At 38.4% G+C, this 22,689-nt stretch overlaps 1 protein-coding gene across 1 annotated transcript in view; it reads right to left on the minus strand.

Moving 5' to 3' along the window:
• Nucleotides 1-280: 280 nt before the first annotated feature.
• The window catches only part of TXLNB (taxilin beta), a 61,916-nt gene continuing 39,507 nt past the window's right edge, over nucleotides 281-22,689 (minus strand). Inside the window, exons 6-9 of the mRNA XM_018567331.1 lie at nucleotides 15,196-15,270; nucleotides 8,367-8,459; nucleotides 4,197-4,292; nucleotides 281-745 (exon numbers count right to left, since the gene is read on the minus strand). Coding sequence (XP_018422833.1) covers nucleotides 281-745; nucleotides 4,197-4,292; nucleotides 8,367-8,459; nucleotides 15,196-15,270 — 729 coding nt within the window. The remainder of the gene's footprint in view (nucleotides 746-4,196; nucleotides 4,293-8,366; nucleotides 8,460-15,195; nucleotides 15,271-22,689) is intronic.

Below are 22,689 nucleotides of genomic sequence, written 5' to 3' on the forward strand. Positions count from 1 at the left end.
ATGTATTTCAAAGATGAGTAATTTCAGCATAAGGAAGATTTTTTAGGAACTAAGCAGGACTATTCAACCTGAAATTCTACGACCTAATGGTAACCTAACCTCCTTCTTGGGCATTCCCATTCGAATGCTCTTTATACCTATTTTGTGAAGATACATAAATCCACATATATGATTGTAAGCCAATTCACTTCTCTGTTTTAAAAGAAAGTTGCTAAAAAATACATTGTGTGCCTGCAAAGTTTGTCTGACTTTGACTCTGTGTCTGTGCAACGCTTAAAATCTAGTCTACATCTTCCATGTCATTATACTCTGAACCTTGTTGTGATTCAACCTTTGATGGATTCTGTACTGTCACCTCTGGACAGGCTGCACCTTCTAATGACTCTGCAGGCTGTTCAACTGCAGTAGCCAATTTGCTGGCATCTGATTGTAGACATTCCAGACTGCTTTCTTCTGCGGTCTCCTGCAAACAGTGGGTCACCTTAAAAGCAGTTTCTAGATCTTTGATGATTTTTTCATCTATTCCAGAAGGCTCTGTGGTAGAGCTTTCATCTTGTGCTGCAGTGTCAAGGTCCTCACGATCAGCTACATCTTCGTCCTCCTCCACCTCATCATTATCGTGTGTCTTGGCTTCTTTAATTCTTCTGTACAGTTCAATTCTTTCTTCCTGCAGTGCTCGACAAAGCTTTTCCAGCCTCTCAATTTTTACCACAAAGCAGTCATATTCTTTAGCCTTCAGAGCTTTCTGTAATAAAAAAAATAGGTCACGATATATAAACAAGTTTTTGTAAGCAAATAATACAACTTATCTATTATTAAAAGAAAACTGCCTCCCTAGGTCTTTGCCATGCACTTATATAGGGACGATTATAGTACATATAATGTAACCTATCCAGTAAAAGCTAGACAGATTATTCTTACTTTGTACAGCAGTCTGGGAAAAAGTCAAAATACACAAAACTGGTCAATATGAACAAATTATTTTAACAGCTTAACAAAGAATTTGCAACGGTGTGTAGAAAATCAATTTCCAAAAGACCTTAGTAACAAGACAATATAAGCCACTCAAAGTGAAATTTCAGTTTTTGCAGATGAAATCTATTCTTTTCAAAGCACATGTATTGTAGACCATTATAGGACATCTAATATACAGTACTCTGCAAAAGTTTGAGGTGTTTGTGAAGAATTTTGGAATGTCAGAATGCCTTCAAAAGTATTGCAATGAAAAGTATTTATTAATCAGTTAGCCTACAAATAGCCTACAAGATAAAAAAACTAAATCAATTTAATATTTGGTGTTTCCACTTGTTGCTTTTAAAACAGCATCAATTCTCCTATGTACAATTGTACATAGTTTTGCTTTTACACACATTTCATCAGTGCTGGTGGTGTATTGAAAGCGTGTGTGGGGAGTCCTCTTTATAAAAAGCCGCAGCACACCAATCACATTCATTAAATTTTTTTAAAGTAGTTTTGGCTTTGACACATGATTTTTTTTATCTAGCAGTAATAGGCCTGAATTGGACAGTTGGAAGTAGGAGTCACAATGGATCCAAAAGCTATAGGAACATTTATTCTGAAAAACAGTTTCATAGTATTGTTTGTGAACTTCTTTCTTCACAGTACAATACTGCATTGTCTTAAAAGGTTTATAAAATGTCAAAACAAAGTAAAACATTTTTTTTTTTAAACCACAACCCCACATTTCTCAAACCCCATCCCCATATCGACATGTAATCCTAAAATATTTAAGAAATAGACTTCAGTTAAGTTTTTGGTAGATATTGGCCAGCGTACATGAGCACTTGAAAAGGTAGCAACTAGAAAGAGCTCTGCAGTGTAGGCCTTTTTGAACATATCTGCTGCCAACTGCACCACTGAGGTCCGCGGGCTCTGCCCGCAGGATATCGGTTGTGGTAAAAGTAACAGCCATTTGGCTAACAATTACATGAGGAAACACATGACTCTGCACCACAGAGCTTGGTGGAATCAGCACTTCAATTAGACAATTTGACAATAAAAAGCATGTCTTCCTCATTGCTCAAGGCAAATACAAAGATTTCCCAGCACAATTACCAGCTAACCTGCAACTAAAACATATCACCCTGTCTAACACTTTGCATTAAAAACAGAGGTTTTAGTTGCACTACTTTTGCAAATTATGTGGAAGCCACACTGCCTCGTCAAGGCCACTCTGTGTAGTGTGGTCCTAACCCTCATCTATGAGAGCCTCCATATTGGAACATATATAGCAGTAGACAAATTGAGTGCAGGTTTACCAGGAGGCAGTCCATTTCTCCTTAAAGGCACAGGGATTCACCAGAAGCCCAGTTGCATCACATTGGCAGCTGAAGCCCCTAGTGTGCCCCCACACCAAATCCAGCAAAACAAATATGGCAACTGCACAAATTATACATTATAACTAGTTTTCCAAGTACATGGAATGCGCACATGGAAGGACTTTCCACAGTACAAACAAAAACAATTCCCAGCGCACTAACCAGATAGCCTGCACCAAAAACAAATTACACTAACACTTTAATTGCAAAACTAAGGGTACATAGAGGCCACTTTCTTTTTGAGTGCTGCTAATGTGCCATTTTCCTCCTCATTTTAAGGGCGCATAGCAACCTTTTCCTCCTACTTCTCCTCCTCAAGAGCTCAAAACAGCCATTTTTATTCAGGAAATGTAATCCTTTCCTCTTACTCCTCTTCTGCTAATCCTACCATAAGAGGGGGGTTGTGGTGCTGGTGGTGAGGAGGAGGGATGAAAGTATGGCTTTTTAACTGCAAGTCTTCCATGAAGACCACTTCTGACTTTTTTTTTTTTTAGACTGTAGATTGATGTACTGGGATCCCACTGGTTTCTACCAAGTCTAAGCCGGTGGTGCCACTGGACATCTTTAGACTGCAAAGAGAAGTCAACATAATGTGTCTTTCATTTCCTGCATTAAGTTTATTGGCCAACCACTGTGGTTTTGGTCATTAGCCTTGCTTGTTTCTTTGTACTTCTGTAGAAGAGCTAGGACAGCACATCCGGAAAAACCTTGCCTAAAATATAGGCCTGTGAAAGACATTGAAAGACCTTATTGCTACAGTAAGATTAACATGGGTCTTGCTGCTGTGCTCAGTCTTGCCATTGTGTAAGATTTATTTCCCACTGAACTGTCTTTCGTGACCTCATTCCATTAGCAAAGAATGGCTTTCGCTCACATAGTCTTATTCTTCTTAACACAGCTAATTCTGTTTGTTTTTATTGTTCAATCATGAACTGTACCATATTCCTACAAAAGCCTTAACTGTGTGCAAGTGTACCTGAAAGAAATGATGCTGTATTAAACACAAACTAGGAATTTAAAAAAACTTGCCCTTGCTGTGAGGGTTGAGTTCTCATTTTGTCTATGAGGGTTAAAAAAACCTGATATACTCACCTGATCCTTGGTCCTTGGTCCCACTGGGCTGCTAGATTGGTCAGCCTCATCTTCCCAGGGCTTCAGCGCTCTAAGCACTATTGACATCATCATATCTAATGTAGGTCCATAGACTTGCATTAGACGTGAGGACACTGACTGGCGCAGGACCAAGGATCAGGTGTGTATATCTGCTTTATTTGAGCCCCCTAGACAAAACAAGCACTTAACCCACCCCACTGCAAGGGTACATTTTTTTAAAGACAAAGGGTGGACACACCAAATATTGATTACATTTAGTTTTTTTTAATGTTTATGCGCTTTGTAGGTTGTTAATTGATAAATACAATCTAGTAATTTCATTCATTTTGCAAAGCAAGCCAAATACTTTCCTGCCTTCTGGTATATTGGACTATTCAGTTCAGTGCAGTTTTTCTGCCTCGTATGTCAAGGTGTGCTCGCTGAGAATGCATGCTATGCACTCTGATATGATACTAATTTCCAAGTGGCCTAATAAGGCAATTAATCAATCAAGCAATTAACATATATAGATGTTCCCTATAACATAGCAAATCTTCACATGTTTTTATTTAATGTCCACTTTAACCTGTTGCTTTGTACAGGATACCTTTCCTTTTGTTTTAATTGCAAAATGTATGGGGTCATAAAATGTTTGCTATAAAGACTAGTGAAAATTGGAAATGGTCAGAATGTTTCTCCTTAGGAAAAGAAAAAAATTATCTATAGCTCTGTTGGCCAGCGATTACTTCATGTAACATTTCTCACCTCTTCAATCATGTCCAGCAGAGCTTTATTGCAATTCTCAAACCGTGTTTTCCAGGTGTTCGTATCCTTTTCCAGTTTCTTCATTTTCTTTGTCATCTGACAAATTCACAAACCAAGTTCCAGTTAGCACATAATCATAAAAACAAATGAGTGCATACTACAAAAAATAAAATGAACAAGGTGTTACAGAAAACAGTCACATTGCTGAACTGATCATTGTATTTTGACAAAGGTAATTACTTTTATGTATGCTGTTCAAAGAGAAAATGTATTACAACATAAATATTTAACAATACTGTCAAAACTGAGTGAGTTGAGGAGATTTATCCTGAAATAAAAATGATGCCTTTGTTTTGAAACATATAAATTGCTACATAAACTTTTAATATGCAATGTGTTACAAGGTGTTCTTTTCACATATGTTGCAGCTTTATGCTTCTAATATATAACGGTGTAAGACAATTACATTCATTAAACTTGTTTATTCTTCTATTTTAATAAAAATGTTCATTGTATGGTTTACAGCCTGATTTACTGGCTGAGCTAAGGAAAAAGCAGATTTTGACTAAAATAAATGATCAGCAGTATAGTGATAAGATCCACGGAGGACACACTTGGGTTAAAAGTTCTAATAAGTAACTAATAGTCCTCTCTCCTTGCTACAGGATTATTGGTCTCCATTGATCTTTCTCTGCTTTCCATAGGATACAATATCATATAATTACCTCAGGAGAGGAAAAATGAAAACGCATAGCTTTTTATTACTTTTCATAAAAAGCAAGAAGATACAACAATCCTTAGAGCCTGTGGAGTAACTAGTTATCCACAATGTCACCGTGGATTCTAGGAAAGGACATGGTATAGTGCAGAATGTCTTCTCTCCCTCCTCAGGTAGCACCCGAGTATAGTTATGGAACCGCGAATAGCAATAACAGTGCTGCTTGGACATACTGTCCAGAAGCACCAAGGTTTGGTGTGTGGATCTTCCCAGAAGAAAAGGAGGTGCTATTCATCCTACAACCAACTTCCCCTCCATATAGTAATAATAATAACAATAATAATATACTTTCATTATTCAGGTTAACGTGCACATGTGTCCAGAATATGGATGTTTAAGTATTAACATATTCTTAACAAGCAGTAAGAGAGCCTTAAAATGACATGTGTTAAAGTCAGAAGGTTTTTAAGCATTTTCAAATGCTGATTAAATCACTTACAATGGATGCTGCTCCTTGTTTAAACATTTTGGCCTCCTGCAGAATCACTGGTCTTGATATCCTGTTTGAGGGCTCGTTCACACCAGATGCAGTGCGTTCCGGCTCGATTTTGGCCAGAACGCACTGCCTCGCATTTTTTGTGGGCAGGATGAAACTTTCTGCGTTATGAACCTCTTTAATATACTTTAATGTGATGATGAGCCTCACCGACAAACGTAGGGCCAAGCTCAGTTCTTACAAGAAAAATCTGAGATTTGCATACACTTTAAATTCAGCTATATGGGGTGTATTTTCTAAAGGAGTTTACTTTGCAAGGGAATTTTGCTTTAGCTTAGTTAATATGGTCAAAAATTAACTTTGCAAAGAATACTCAATTACATGAAAGGAAAATGGGAAAAAAACAATATTTTTGCTTGCACATAATTGAATGATGAAAGTCAGCAGCCCTTCCTCACATTCACTAAACTAAGTGAAAATTCCCTTGTAAAGTAACCGTGCTCTACTACATTAATTTAACTCTACCCCTATATCTCAGGATACATAGATCATTTTGACATGGTTTCACTAAAGGCTGCCTCTGCAAATATGTATTTTGCTATGTTCTTTCTGAATTGACAAGGTGAGTGACAGGTTAAGTGGGATTTATTTGTTGTTTCCAGCTTTTCCTGGAAAAAAAACATATTACTACTATGAGTAGTAACAAGCCTTTGAGTAGTAATAAGCCCATTCCATGCTTAAATATTTACTTCATTACAGTTCATAAAGGGTCTTGGTTTCCTGACTTAGGCCTTACAACAATATTTCTTTGTTTTATATTTAAATATTTTAGAAACATACATTGTGCAATATGTAGTACAAAAATAATGCAGTATACAATCAAAAAGAATAAACGAGTATACAATTGTATTGTTAATCTTAATAAATCAAGAAGATCTTTTTTTTTTTTAAACACTTCTGAAGTTTGATTAGAAGCAGAAATCAAAAGGACACAGAGAAGAAAATGAGAAGGAGAGATCCAGAAAGACTGGGAAAAAAAGAGGATTAAGAGGATAGAGAAGATGGCACCAAGGTCCTCCAGTTATCAGAAAGTAAGCCCAGAACCTAGGGGGATGATAGACTGTCTGGGGACAGAGAGGGATGTGCATAGTCGATCCATGGCTGCCAGATTGTTGTAAATTTTTTATTGTAATCCAGAAGAATACTTGTCAATTTTTCGTTCAAAAAGAAATCCACCCGCCGTTTGACTTTATCAAATTACACAAATTGTTTTTTCCAAGCAGAGGCGATACCCTTTTTAGCTGCCAGCAGTACATGTGTGGCTAGGCGGTGTTGATTTCTAGTGAGAATCAAGGGTTTGAGATATAGGAGGGCCAAGCAGGGGTCCTTATGAAGTGGCACTGAGAATACATTTTAATCAGATAGGGTTGTTAGCCACATGCAAAATACCCAACTTGGAGTATCAGAGTATTTTTTTTTTTGCTGGGACCTACTGATAGCTATGGTTTGGCTTTCAGAATTTTATGACCACTCAAACTCCACCCCAATGTTAAATTGGGAGCATCTTTGGAGGGGAAAGAGTAGGTGAAATCTAGCTTATATGTTTTCTCATATGAAATGTATTTAGTAAACAGAATACTTGCAAGTTACTAAAAATGTAACATGTTATTCAAAATACAGCCAGTCAGCATGAAGGCCATAAACATTAACACACCAGGCTTGATTGACTAAAGGAGTATAGGCTAATCTTATAAATAAATTGTTGGAACTTCTTGCATAGCCTCACAGAGAAACACAAGCATACAATCTGATATGCATGCTGCACATGGCTTGAAAAACACAGGAAGGAAGCCACAGCTTTATTCTCTACCTTACTCAATACAACAGAGAGTCTATCACAGATATAGCAGAACTTATAAACACTGCCATCTAGTGACCGAAAATGTATACTGCATGAGTTATTGCTATAAACACAGTAATGTGTATTCTAACATAAATACAGTTGTTATACAGTTCTATATTGTATTCGAGCTGTAAACATATTATCAAATAAACATAATGAGGGGGGTTTATCAAAACTGGAGCAGAAAAAATCTGGCGCAGCTGTGCACGGCAACCAATCAGCTTCTGTGTTTCATTTTCAAATCTTAACTGAACAAACTGAAGAGAGAAGCTGATTGGTTGCCATGGGTAACTACTCCAGATTTCCACTAAAGACAGGTGCGCAGAATCAGCACTGTGACCTGCCTCTTCTTACCCTTCTCTGCCTAGATAGAGGGATTTTATCACCACATTAGCATTATACAAACTTTGAGATTGCACCCCTTGGCCCATACTGTATGCATTTGAGGCTGGTCTACTGGCCTTGTTCACCTTGAGATGTAAATGTATAGCCAGGGACGGCTTTACTCTCTCTGCTGCCCCAAGGCCAGGTTCCTCAATGCGCCCCCCTCCCCGCCAACCCCCCTAATGGAGAATGACAACCAGATGGCGGGGGTGGCAGGGTTGGTTTTAATTTTTTATTTATTATTTGTTTTCTTTTTTAATTGTTATTTATTTTATTATCTTATACTTTTTATAACTTTTTATTTTAGCCATCTTTTCCCAAAGCAGGGCTAAATGTAGAAAAAAACTACCCGCCCGGTGCCCGGAACGGCATGTCCCGGGTGTCGGACAATAGGAATTCCACACCCCTGCTGCCCCAAGACCGGGCCTCGGTGGCCTTGTGGGAAATCCGGCCCTGTGTATAGCCAGTGAATTGTGAAGTAATATGTCTCACTAATTTGAGACTCCCTTAGTGCTATGTGTATGCTACACAGAAAGAGGTTATAACAACATGACAAAGAGAAGTTAGGATTTATTGCTTTCAACTTTTTTCCTTTATACTGTTCTAAATATTTGGAACCAGGGCATGATCATTTTGATCCAATATGCTGCAATAAAGAATACAAATTACCTTTTCCATTTCTTTTTTGAAACTTGTGAAAATTTCATTGCTTTTAGTCAGGGAACTCTGAAATTCATCAAATCTCTCAGAGTATAGCGCAATCTGTCAGTAGAAAAAAAAGTGGGAATAATTAATATTCAAAGAAAGATGAATTTGTACAAACTAAATGGTATTTGTCAAAATTCAATTAATATGATGAATCAATGGAGGCAAACTCAAAATGTTCAAAGTATCTAACATCTTTTATGAGTCATAACACCTTCTTGTCAAACCACAGTAAGATTTCCTCTGTTTAGCATTTCTAATGAACCCATATGCTGTTCACAAATTATAATTAACGATTTCCTTCAAGACTGTCATCACAAGTGCCAATGCTTCCAGAACTGAATACATAAACTATGCAGAAACAGAAATAAGTGATTACACTCACAAGTATTACAAGAGGGAAAAAGTAATTATGTTCTACGACTGTTCTGGGGCAATTGAGGAAACAATTATAATTTTTGGATAATATATTATCCACATGCTACGGGTAACAGAAGAAACAGGATTTTATTAAAGAGGATTACAATTTAACATTTTAAATTGAACAAACAATGATAAAAAAAACTATACGCCTAACGTATAGATAAATAGTGAAGAATTGGACAAATGAATATACACTTAATACAGTTCAGCTGGAAGGGAGGCAATATTATTTATTCTTCTAGTCATCTGTTCTAGGCATCCTTATACAAAGTGGGCACAAGGTCTCTTTTAGTTTTTCTACCCCCATGCTTTGTGTGCCTTATGATATCTGATTTTGTTAGTGTAAGTCTAAAACTAGCTATTTTAGTGGGGTAGGAAGGCACAAAACAGCTTAGAGAAATATATAACCCAAGACTGGCAAGATATGTTGTGTGACTAGTGCTTCGTACTGCAGAAGGGAAGTAAGTTTTGAAAGAAGCTTCTACTGAACTGTCCCACAGTTCATATGAGGCAGTTTTAACAAAGTGGGCAGTGTGAGGAAGCCAGTAAAAAGCAAAAGCATGTCTGCAGTATATGTCATTTACTGAATGGCATACAGTGCCTCCCATCTTTCTGAAATGAGAAAGAGGGACACCTTCCAGCACAATGTATTTAGGTAATAGACACACTCCTGCCATGCCCACAGTTACGTGGACCATTAAGAATTTATATGCCAAAAATGATTAGTCAAACCAAAAATGTTTTTTTTTACTTTTCAAAATAGTAAATTAGATAATTAGGAGATTGGATGAAGGTTTTAATAATACTTGTGGTAGTTGAAAAGTACACTTTCATAGATATCTGTACATAGATAGATAGATAGATAGATAGATAGTTTTATTTGTCACATACACAATCGTACAAGTATGATATGCAGTGAAATGCTTACACGACTGCAAAAAGAAGAAAGAAAGAATACATTTTAAATAAAACTTTTTACATTGCAAAATAAATATAGTGTTAAATGTAAATATAAAAATTTAAACTTAACTAAAAAATGCTAATACAATATGGAATGTAAGTGTGCGAGTGCCAACAGCAGCAATACGGGGTAAAATGAATTCAAGTGATGACCAGCAGTGTATTGACCTTTACTTGACCATTTTCTTTTAAAGTGCGGATGTGCAGTAATGTGAGAATACTTATCTCAGCTGCTCGCACCACCCTATGAAGAGCTCGTCTGTCCTGCACGGTGCTGTTCCCAAACCAGGTAGTGGTGTTTCCCATCAGGATGCTCTCTATGGTGCAGGAATAAAAATTTCTAAGCACCCTAGCGGGCAGTCTGAAGTCCCTCAAGCGTCTAAGACAAGTCCTGCGTAATATGTACACCGAGGTATCGGAAACTATCCACTCTCTCCACTGGGCTTCCATTGATCATGGGGGTCTGGTATTTTTTCTCTCTCCGCTTTTTACAGAAGTCCACTATCAACTCCTTTGTCTTGCTGACATTGAGGAGGAGGTTGTTCCTCTGGCACCAATTCTCCAGATTCCTAATCTCCTCCAAATAGGCCGTCTCATTGTTGCCGACAATCAGTCCGACACATCTGACCAAAAGAGGGAAAACTGAGGGGGAAAGAGGGACAGAGGGATTTGGTTCCAAAAGAGGAACAGTCCCTCCTAATGAGGAACGGTTGGGAGATATGCCCACAGGATAGTGCTTTGTACAGCCTCACTGGTCGAACATAGCTCATGTAGACAGGAAATATACAGTATATAGTTTTCTAGGTATACAGATCTAGAAAATATGAAGTATAAGCACACCATTCCCACAACAAAACATGAATAGATTGTACTGGCAGCATGCTGGCAGACTGGATTTTTTTTTATCATACACGATAATGTGTTACTGATAGTAATCAATATAACATATGGGGGTTACTGTATGTATAGCAGGACAAATATCTTTCTGTACAGTTTCCTGCCTTGGAAATTTCAAGAAAATATATTTCCCTACAAAAAAAAGACATTTAAAAGCTATTTTGTACATATAAGCTATCTAATGCCAATATATTTTCGCAGTGTGTTAACGCACGTCATGCTGCGTGTTCACGTGCATTGTGGCAATGCCCTTTTTTTTCTAATGCAATTGCGAGCTACAATGCAGGGGCATTGCCTTAGTGTGATGTGGTTCTCTCGGTATATGAACGCGGTTTAAAATTTCAAACCCAAGCTCCCCTACCTCTTGCCACCTCACTAATAGTTAGCAAGGCTGCCCATTGTAGTAATGGGCAACTAGAAAGGGACATGAGGAAATAGGTTGACCAGAACCTGTGACCATGGGACGTGGTGACTGCCTGCATATAGGAGTATCCTGGTTTTCAAAAGTCCCAGGCTTATCTGCAAGAAACTCAATTCATATTATGAAGATGTAAGTTTTTTTTATATATTATTATAAAGGTTTGCTTTTATTACTCATATTTTAAATACACCTGCTAATTAATACAAAGAATCTGGACAGCTCCATAATAAAGCAATTTTTTTTTTTTTTACAATTATACAGTTGTAATTATATTTATTTTAACCTGTAGGAAAAAGTAATGAATGAATGAAATTCAACATATATCACTGGAAAGAAATGAATACATGCAATAAATTATCTCTGCCCAGAAGAGTAATTTGCCTCACTATGAGAATTACTAGAGCATGATTCCTCAATTATCGGCCAACAATTTGAAAACACACATGGATGATGTATAATGTTCTGCAGAGTCACCTCCATTCCCTTAATTTTCCATATTAATTGATGGTTTCTACTAAGCTAACTTAGTGATGGATCTTTCATCCTACAATCCTGAATTATTCTCAATGAGTGATGCTTGTATTGTATTGTATTGTATTGTATTGGAGTATGTACCTAGAAAAGTCAAAGTACATATAAACTATTTCACTATTTGTGCCCTTTCCATGCTAATTAGGTATAATAAACATTTAAATGTGAGAAAACACATACCATAGTTAAATGGAAAAATAACAGTGCAGCAGTGTATATAAACCCAAACAATGAACTTCTCTTATTTGCTCTCTTTTGGTCTGTCAAATATACCAGTGAAAGTATTTTGTTATATATGTTGATAGGTGCAAATTAATACCTTTTGATCCTACCAGATGCTCAGTGTGCTCTTAAAGTGACACTAAACTCAGGAGTTAAATCTTAAAAAATGTATTCAAGTACCTTAACTATTAACAAAACTGGACCTTATTTGTGTATCACTCGGCTGTAGATCCTCAAATCATCTCTGAATTCATGCTGACACTGCCCTTCCTTCTGGAGGGTGGCTACTTTTGTTTTAAAGTAGCCACCGCTCCAAGCTTACTCCCATGATGGACTACAATCTGGTGTTTAGTTTACCAATTGGTACTGAGATTGTAGTCCATTACAGGAGCAAGCTTGGAGTAGTGGCTACTTTACAACAACACACACAGGAGCCATGGGGAACAAAAGTAGTCACCCTCCAGAAGGAAGGACAGTTTCAGCACCAAGGACAGTTTTCAGGCTTTTCCCCATAGTTCTCCTTAGGGTAACGGGAGGACACAAACTAGCGTCCTCCCGTCACCCTAGGCTCAGTACTCCGCGAGCTGTGGCTCGCGGTATACTGAGACGCCACAGTATACCGCGAGCTACTGCTCGCGGTATACTGAGACGCCGCAGCTGAAGCGGATACCGACAATTGTACCGGGATCCGCCCAGCTGCGTGACTGACAGCTGGCTCTGCCTATCTAAAGGAGCGGGGAGGGGAGAATCCAGACCCTCCCCTGTCACGGCAGAGAGCCGTGACAGGATCGAGAGGTGAGCGAACGCCGGTATGTGTTCGCTCACCTCCCGATCTACTGAGCCGACCTGTGACAGTCTCATTGTCACAGGTCGGCTAGAACTATGAGCTGAGTGAAAAGCACTCACCTCATAGTTCTCCTTTAAGGTGCTTGAATGCATTTTAAGATTTTGCTCCTGAGTTTATTGTCACTTAAACTTCTTGTGTCTCTGCTGCACTGAAATCTCAATCAGTCTTAACAGCGCTTTCCAGTTGACCTTCCATGTTATGGAGATGAGGAGACTGGGTGTGGTGTTTTGCAGTCCAAATCAGTGGAGCAGCCTCGGATGACAATTCTAATCCTGCACAGCTACAGAACAGTGAGGTAGATTTATCAAATCTGGAGAAGAGAAAATCTGGAGCAGTTGACCATGGCAGCCAATCAAAGTCTATCTTTCCTTTTTTAAAGCTTAACAGAATAAACCGAAGATAGAAGCTGTATGGTTGCTGTGGGCAACTGCTCCAGATTCCGTCTGCTTCAGTTTTGATAACCTCCCCCAATGAGTGAGTGTTGTCATGCTAGGGCATGAAGTGTGACAGGCAAGGTCAGTAGGAGAAAATAAAAGGAAAAAGCCTGAAAAAAGAAAACTAATAAAGCCACACCTCTGTACTTATATTTCGATCCACCTTAACTCATCAACCCTTGATAAAAATGATGAATGTAGACTGATGTAAATTCTTGGAAGAGTCTTCTATTCTGTGCTATACAAAATATTGTTTTAAATATGTATTCACTTAACTCCTAAACTCAGGATACAAGTGTGAGAGCTGCCACTTCTGAATCATGTATGCTCTGTCATTCTTATCCTTCCTTAATTACACTGTAAGCTGCTGACCTAGAACAAGCATGTAAATATCAGGTGTCAGTACTCTGAAATGTTCTCGGTCATTATCTTACTAGGCCGGGAAACCAGCCCTGCATGTGCCTTTAAAAATAATTCAACAGTAGCAGCACCCACATTTTCATCCTGCCACCTTCTTTTTATTGTCCTGGTGGATTTATAGCCAGTAAATCCCAGCATTTCACATAGTAAGGTCTAGCTTCTTCTGGTTTGGTACCTAATGACAAAAGTTTTTTTGTTTTTTTTAAATTTAAAATAGAATTGAGAAAAGTAAATGTTTACTATATTGTCTGTGACTCTGTTGGGGAGATTTCACCACACTCCCTGTCCCTGTGAATACAAAATAAGAAATGAGGGAACACTTATCACTGGGACAGGAAAACACAGACAGTATCTGTACCCTGCTAGATGTTCTAACCCGTCCCCATTATTCTGAACAAAGTGTGTTCTTGCAATATGTGTCCACACCTGACTTCTCATCCTGACCTGACTTGAAGAAAATTTCCTCCTATAGGGACACACCTTACTCACTTTGTTTAACCACCTCCCGGCCGGCCGTTGTAAAAAAAAGGGCCGGCCGGGAGCTTCCTGGATTTAACTGGCCGTGTATATACGGCCTGTCAGCCCCGCCCACTCGCGCGAGCAGGAAATAAGGCAGCGATGCCTGTTAACATACAAGCGATCTGCCGGCTATAGAGCCGGTGGATCGCTTGTATAAGCTGCCGGTTCGTGCCCCCGGTCGGCGGCCCCCCTCCCGGTGTCACGCTGGTCCCGGGCTCCGCTGTGGCCATCGATCACTGGTAACACTAAACTGATGAGCGGTAAAAGCTTTTAAAGCGTCGCCTAATTGGTGGAAAAAAAATTCCAGCACAAGGGGCGAAGGGGGTTCTTCACAGTAAGATCATAATGTGGAATTGTTCAAGAAACTTTTGGACGATTTCTTAAGGGACCGTAATATACAGGGGTACAGGTACTCCTAGAATGAGATCCTAATAGGTTGGACTTGATGGACTAATGTCTTTATTCAACCTCAAATACTATGTAACTATGGTCAATTTTGGGTATGGTAGTTTTTTTTGCGATTTCGCGCGCAATTTTAAAGCTTGACATGTTTGGTGTCTATTTACCCGACGTGACCCCGTCTTTTATATTTAAAAAAAAAAATTGGGTAATAATAATTGTATTATAACATAATGTAAAAAAAAAATTATTGTCAAAATTTTCAGTCATTTTTCCTTAATATAGTAAAAAATAAAAACCCCAGTGGTGATTAAATACCACCAAAAGTAAGCTCTATGTGTCCCCACATAATGGTATAAAATGAATTTCAGTACAGCGTTGCATGACAGAATAAATGTCAGTCAAAGTACCTCAGCGCTGAATACTGAAAAATGGCCTGGCCAGGAAGGGGGTCTAAACACCTGATCAGCGAGTGGTTAAAGATGAAAAAATGTTTTGCCTGAAATTAGGGTTTGATGATTGTCTACCCAAAACGGACTTTTCCCTTAAGGACTGGGTCACCCATGTGCCTTTTATATATATATGTTGTAATCTTCAGCAGCTAGGCCTAAAGTTCTTGGATAAGACCTATAACCATTGTGGAGTCTGATGTAAATGTCAATGTAGATACCTTGACATAAGATATCACTATCTATACTGAGAATGAAACACACATTTTACCTGGGTTTTCAGGAGAGTCTCTTGATCTTTCAGCATTTTGGTTTGTACTTTCCATTCAGCAGCCTGTGTCAGCAACTAAATAAAGATGACATTATGCAATCCATTAGTTACATCAGCACAGTAACAATAATAATAATAATAATAATAATAATAATAACAATTATAATACTTGTAACACTGAAAAACACTGTTACTGAATTTATGCATTATTATTTCTGGACACTAGGTGGCAGCATACGACTTTCTTATACAATATAGCAGGCCAATGATCCGACAGTATTGCTTGCAATTCATTATGCATCTGAATTACTGTTATACAAAATCCAGTCTGATGTAAATGTTTACAAAATCCTTTACCACAAGGATTATTCATTATAACTGCATTCACATTCACTGATTTTCCTATCAACACAGTAAAGAAAAAACACAGCATTGCTAGAGAGATTTAACAGTTAGAGTGTAAACATACGATTACAGTATTATTACAAATAATAATAATCACTTGTGTGGTGTCTAGGGGGGCTGTGGTTGTGAGGTATCGGTAGGATCTTTGTATATCCTTTTTCTTTGACTTTGCCGACTTCCTAGCATATCATATATTGTTTTTTTTTAAAACCTAGAATAAGAAACGACCTCTTGCAAAGCGCTGGGGTGGGGTGAATGAGTTTGCTACAAGTAAAAAACGATCATCGCTATTGGAACAGCACAGCTATACATTACTTCTGCTCTTTAAAGGTTGTGAAAAGTTGCTCTTCTGTGGCTGTCAATGCAAGCTGAAAAGCTTTGCCACATAAATTTCAATTATAACTCTACAATATCTGGATACACACTCAATATATCAGAAAATGATAACTAGGGTCCCAATCTGCACATTATATTTGGTTGCCAGCTTTATATTCCTTTATTTCAGTTAATCTCAGTTACTTACTATTTGGTCTGGTACACAAATATGCATTCCAGTAAATGTGAATTCCACAAATTAGAGCTTGTATTTCCTGCTTGTCAGGCTCAGCAAAAAATAATTGAGAAACACCGCAATGAACATATTTATCAATGATCTTAAATAAATCCAAGAATCAGTCATTAAACTGTTTTATATTTTAATTCCAGTTGTTATGATCAAATAAACATAATGAGCTCATGCATACTTGATGAAGGATGGGGGTTGATTCATTAAAGACAAATAGGCTTACATGAATGATGATATGAATTATCTGAAGTTTTGCTGACTTCCATCACTCAATCAAAAATACTCTACTGTTTTTTTATTATATTTTCCTTGTACTTGATTGGTTGTTCTTCGCAAAGTGAATTTTCACTTTGTGGAACTAGTTTAAGTGTACTGGAAACTGTAGTAGGAAAGGATAGTGAAAGCTTTTTAAACTGCATAGGGAGATATTCAAGGTCAGTTTGGAAGAAAACTGGAAGTTTATTCTGACTGCTAGGTCTTTGGGAAGTTAACCCCTTCCTCACTTTTTTTATTGGCTTTTTAAAATGCTTTATTTTAGTTGATTTGAGGTAAGTGGTCACTTGATTATCCCTCAATAGCATTTTTTTTTGCTGCAAGGCTTCTCTTTTAAAAAAAATGTTTTATGTTTAAAAAGTACTATATTATTAGGGTTTTATTTATTTCGGGGTTTTATGTATTCCTGCATTGCCACCATTACCAGGTTTTGCCACATCTGCTGGACTGCCAGCTCCTGTCTACTGCTGCCACCATTACCAGCTACTACCATCATTACCAGATCCGATCTACTGCTGCTGCCATTTCCAGCTACTACCACCATTACCAGCTTCTGTGGCCACTGCCAGCCTGCCTAAATACCAACTCCTGCCAACTTTCCTGGCCTGCAACTGCCAGCATTACAAGCTCCTGCAACCTCTGCCTGCCTGCAACCATTACCAACTCCTGCAACCTTTGCTGGCCTGCCTACATTACCAGCTCTTCTCCCGTTCTATTCCGGCGCTCTGGCACTGGGTCTCACCTCAAGTTCCTCTTCCTGTCTCCCCACTGGTCACGGGCTCCTGCATTCGGGCAGTATTGTGTTACCAGGCAATGCCCTGACCCTATTCCTCCCTTCAGCCTTGATTGTTTTTTCCTTCCCAAGGTGCCTCATTTAAACCTCACTCACTTTGCCACCCATGCTTGTTATAGGTTTTCATACGTGCCTGCCATACCTGCCATAGATTGTACCTGATCTTCTGTGCACCCTTGCCTGTTTTCTGACCATGTTTCTGCCTGCCGCTTGTAGCGACCCTTTACCTGTTTGTTGACCTCTTCCTGTCAGCAGTATCTGATCTTCTGTGTACTGACCATTTGCTTATGTGCTGACCAAATATTTGCCTGCTGCCTGTATTCCCCTTTCTGCATGTTCCACTTACTCTGTTCCTGCTGAGGCAGCAGTCCCAGCCATCCTCTGCAGACATCTGTACCTCCCTCTACCACTACTACTATTTGTTTTACCATTTCTCAGCATCCTGTTTTTCCCAACTATAGTAATACTGTAAGTCCTGGAGGCAACCAAGTACTGATTGTTCTGCTTACCTTAACCACTGTGTTTAGACCCCCTTCCTGGCCAGGCCATTTTTCAGTATTCAGCGCTGCAGTACTTTGACTGACATTTATTCCGTCATGCAACGCTGTACTGAAATTAATTTTATACCATTTTTGGAGACACATAGAGCTTTCTTTTGGTGGTATTTAATCACCACTGGGGGGTTTATTTTTTACTATATTCAGGAAAAATGACTGAAAACTTTGAAAAAAAATAAATTATTTTTTACATTATGTTATAAAACATTTATTATTACCCCAATTTTTTGGTAAAATATAAAAGACAGAGTCACAAATACTTGGAACACTGTTACTGAATTTATGCATTATTATTTCTGGACACTAGGTGGCAGCATACGACTTTCTTATACAATATAGCAGGCCAATGATCCGACAGTATTGCTTGCAATTCATTATGCATCTGAATTACTGTTATACAAAATCCAGTCTGATGTAAATGTTTACAAAATCCTTTACCACAAGGATTATTCATTATAACTGCATTCACATTCACTGATTTTCCTATCAACACAGTAAAGAAAAAACACAGCATTGCTAGAGAGATTTAACAGTTAGAGTGTAAACATACGATTACAGTATTATTACAAATAATAATAATCACTTGTGTGGTGTCTAGGGGGGCTGTGGTTGTGAGGTATCGGTAGGATCTTTGTATATCCTTTTTCTTTGACTTTGCCGACTTCCTAGCATATCATATATTGTTTTTTTTTAAAACCTAGAATAAGAAACGACCTCTTGCAAAGCGCTGGGGTGGGGTGAATGAGTTTGCTACAAGTAAAAAACGATCATCGCTATTGGAACAGCACAGCTATACATTACTTCTGCTCTTTAAAGGTTGTGAAAAGTTGCTCTTCTGTGGCTGTCAATGCAAGCTGAAAAGCTTTGCCACATAAATTTCAATTATAACTCTACAATATCTGGATACACACTCAATATATCAGAAAATGATAACTAGGGTCCCAATCTGCACATTATATTTGGTTGCCAGCTTTATATTCCTTTATTTCAGTTAATCTCAGTTACTTACTATTTGGTCTGGTACACAAATATGCATTCCAGTAAATGTGAATTCCACAAATTAGAGCTTGTATTTCCTGCTTGTCAGGCTCAGCAAAAAATAATTGAGAAACACCGCAATGAACATATTTATCAATGATCTTAAATAAATCCAAGAATCAGTCATTAAACTGTTTTATATTTTAATTCCAGTTGTTATGATCAAATAAACATAATGAGCTCATGCATACTTGATGAAGGATGGGGGTTGATTCATTAAAGACAAATAGGCTTACATGAATGATGATATGAATTATCTGAAGTTTTGCTGACTTCCATCACTCAATCAAAAATACTCTACTGTTTTTTTATTATATTTTCCTTGTACTTGATTGGTTGTTCTTCGCAAAGTGAATTTTCACTTTGTGGAACTAGTTTAAGTGTACTGGAAACTGTAGTAGGAAAGGATAGTGAAAGCTTTTTAAACTGCATAGGGAGATATTCAAGGTCAGTTTGGAAGAAAACTGGAAGTTTATTCTGACTGCTAGGTCTTTGGGAAGTTAACCCCTTCCTCACTTTTTTTATTGGCTTTTTAAAATGCTTTATTTTAGTTGATTTGAGGTAAGTGGTCACTTGATTATCCCTCAATAGCATTTTTTTTTGCTGCAAGGCTTCTCTTTTAAAAAAAATGTTTTATGTTTAAAAAGTACTATATTATTAGGGTTTTATTTATTTCGGGGTTTTATGTATTCCTGCATTGCCACCATTACCAGGTTTTGCCACATCTGCTGGACTGCCAGCTCCTGTCTACTGCTGCCACCATTACCAGCTACTACCATCATTACCAGATCCGATCTACTGCTGCTGCCATTTCCAGCTACTACCACCATTACCAGCTTCTGTGGCCACTGCCAGCCTGCCTAAATACCAACTCCTGCCAACTTTCCTGGCCTGCAACTGCCAGCATTACAAGCTCCTGCAACCTCTGCCTGCCTGCAACCATTACCAACTCCTGCAACCTTTGCTGGCCTGCCTACATTACCAGCTCTTCTCCCGTTCTATTCCGGCGCTCTGGCACTGGGTCTCACCTCAAGTTCCTCTTCCTGTCTCCCCACTGGTCACGGGCTCCTGCATTCGGGCAGTATTGTGTTACCAGGCAATGCCCTGACCCTATTCCTCCCTTCAGCCTTGATTGTTTTTTCCTTCCCAAGGTGCCTCATTTAAACCTCACTCACTTTGCCACCCATGCTTGTTATAGGTTTTCATACGTGCCTGCCATACCTGCCATAGATTGTACCTGATCTTCTGTGCACCCTTGCCTGTTTTCTGACCATGTTTCTGCCTGCCGCTTGTAGCGACCCTTTACCTGTTTGTTGACCTCTTCCTGTCAGCAGTATCTGATCTTCTGTGTACTGACCATTTGCTTATGTGCTGACCAAATATTTGCCTGCTGCCTGTATTCCCCTTTCTGCATGTTCCACTTACTCTGTTCCTGCTGAGGCAGCAGTCCCAGCCATCCTCTGCAGACATCTGTACCTCCCTCTACCACTACTACTATTTGTTTTACCATTTCTCAGCATCCTGTTTTTCCCAACTATAGTAATACTGTAAGTCCTGGAGGCAACCAAGTACTGATTGTTCTGCTTACCTTAACCACTGTGTTTAGACCCCCTTCCTGGCCAGGCCATTTTTCAGTATTCAGCGCTGCAGTACTTTGACTGACATTTATTCCGTCATGCAACGCTGTACTGAAATTAATTTTATACCATTTTTGGAGACACATAGAGCTTTCTTTTGGTGGTATTTAATCACCACTGGGGGGTTTATTTTTTACTATATTCAGGAAAAATGACTGAAAACTTTGAAAAAAAATAAATTATTTTTTACATTATGTTATAAAACATTTATTATTACCCCAATTTTTTGGTAAAATATAAAAGACAGAGTCACGTCGGGTAAATAGACACCAAACATGTCAAGCTTAAAAATTGTTCGGACCCGCGAAATCGCAAAAAACTAGCATACCCAAAATTGACCATAGGCGACGCTTTAAAAGCTTTTACAGCTCATCAGTTTCGTGTTATCAGTGATTGATGGCCCTAAAAGTATCGCTCACATTGCGACATTCGCGGCGATTTGTAACATGTGCCGGTGGATCGCTTGTATGTTAACAGGCATCGCTGGCGGTTTATAAATTTTGTGTCTTTCTCGTCTGCGCGCGGCGCGCACGAGTGGGCGGGACAAACAGGCTGTGTATACACGGCCTGTTACACCCAGGAAGCTCCCGGCCGGCCGTTTTTACACAAAGGCCGGCCGGGAGGGAGTTAAGAGAACTAAGGCTTATGAAAGAGAAACTAATTGCGACATTCGCGGCGATTTGTAACATGTGCCGGTGGATCGCTTGTATGTTAACAGGCATCGCTGGCGGTTTATAAATTTTGTGTCTTTCTCGTCTGCGCGCGGCGCGCACGAGTGGGCGGGACAAACAGGCTGTGTATACACGGCCTGTTACACCCAGGAAGCTCCCGGCCGGCCGTTTTTACACAAAGGCCGGCCGGGAGGTAGTTAAGGGAACTGAGGCTTATGAAAGAGAAACTACACTAAGTCAGCTATATTTCCTGACCACTCATACAAGACAGAGCATTACAACTTACATACCCTCCAGCCACTGTGCTATATGTGTGGCAATTGTCATTGAAATATAATCTAATTTTTATTTCAGGAAAAAACAGTTTTGACTTTTTTGTTAAACGTTTAAAACAATACAGTGTGGTAATGTAAAAAAGATCACAAGCTATACTATTAAACTGTTTTGCCACTGGCTATTTGTTACAAATTTGTAATCTTTTCTATAGCTTTTAGAACTGTTGTGGCTGCTACTTCCACCATTTAATTCAAGCCAGTTACTACTGGATATAAAAATCAAGAGTCACAGCCAAAACTACCTAAAAACTCCTTTTATTTTAAGTAGAAATGATTTAGATTGGGGTGCTGCTGCTGTATTTAAAGCAAGCAATATTGTAAAAGTAAAAAAACAAATTACACTTCCTAAATATGTGATGCCAGAATCTGGTGCTGCTGTGCATAAGAATTGCAATGTTCCTTAACATCACTTACATCTTAAAGACATCTCCCAAGCATGTAATTGAAAGGAATTGTGTTTTCCATGTCACCGTCTCCCTGTTGCATAATATTCAAAAAAATTGTTTTGTGTTGGTGCTTGTCCCCTATGTCAGTGCCCAGCTCCCCATGTTTTTTGTTTGTTACAATATAAGTTTAATATTCTGCCAAGCTGAATTTGTTATTTTCTTGTGTATTATCTTTTTGCTTTGACATGAACTATGAAAATTACAGAAATATTTTGTTTATATGCAATCTCCAAAGTACATTTTGCCTCCTTTATAGTCAAAAGGTCTTATCTGCGCAGGTAAGGACAGCTTACCAATAAATGTACAGTTTAAAACTGGCACTTCCTTCCTTATCAGTTCTCTGTCTGTATATTGCTCTGAAATGGGAGGGTCAGACAGGCACTTTGTCTGCTACTAATGCAGATTTCAAAACTAAAGAGAGGTATACTATTTTAAAGGGCTAACATAGCCGTTCAGGGTAATTTTACTTATTTGTGTAGTAAATACTTAATTTTTATAAGACTTTTAATGATGGCATTTTACTCTATTTACATGTGTACTTTTCTATGGAAGGATGATCAGAAATTAAATAAATATTTTGATATACTGCATGAAAGCTTTGTTGTTAATTGGAGATTGTTTCTGTCAAGTGTATAAAGTATCCAAAAATTGAAATTTATTTCTTAATTGAGATTTTGCAGACACGCTGGGAGTCACACATTTCCCCCTTTATTGGGGGCTAAAAGTACACAAAAGAAACGAGAAGTATATAGAGTATAATATAATATAATATAC

This window comes from Nanorana parkeri, unplaced genomic scaffold, assembly GCF_000935625.1.
Source record: "Nanorana parkeri isolate BGI_ZX_2015 unplaced genomic scaffold, ASM93562v1 scaffold1031, whole genome shotgun sequence".
Lineage (NCBI taxonomy): Eukaryota > Metazoa > Chordata > Amphibia > Anura > Dicroglossidae > Nanorana > Nanorana parkeri.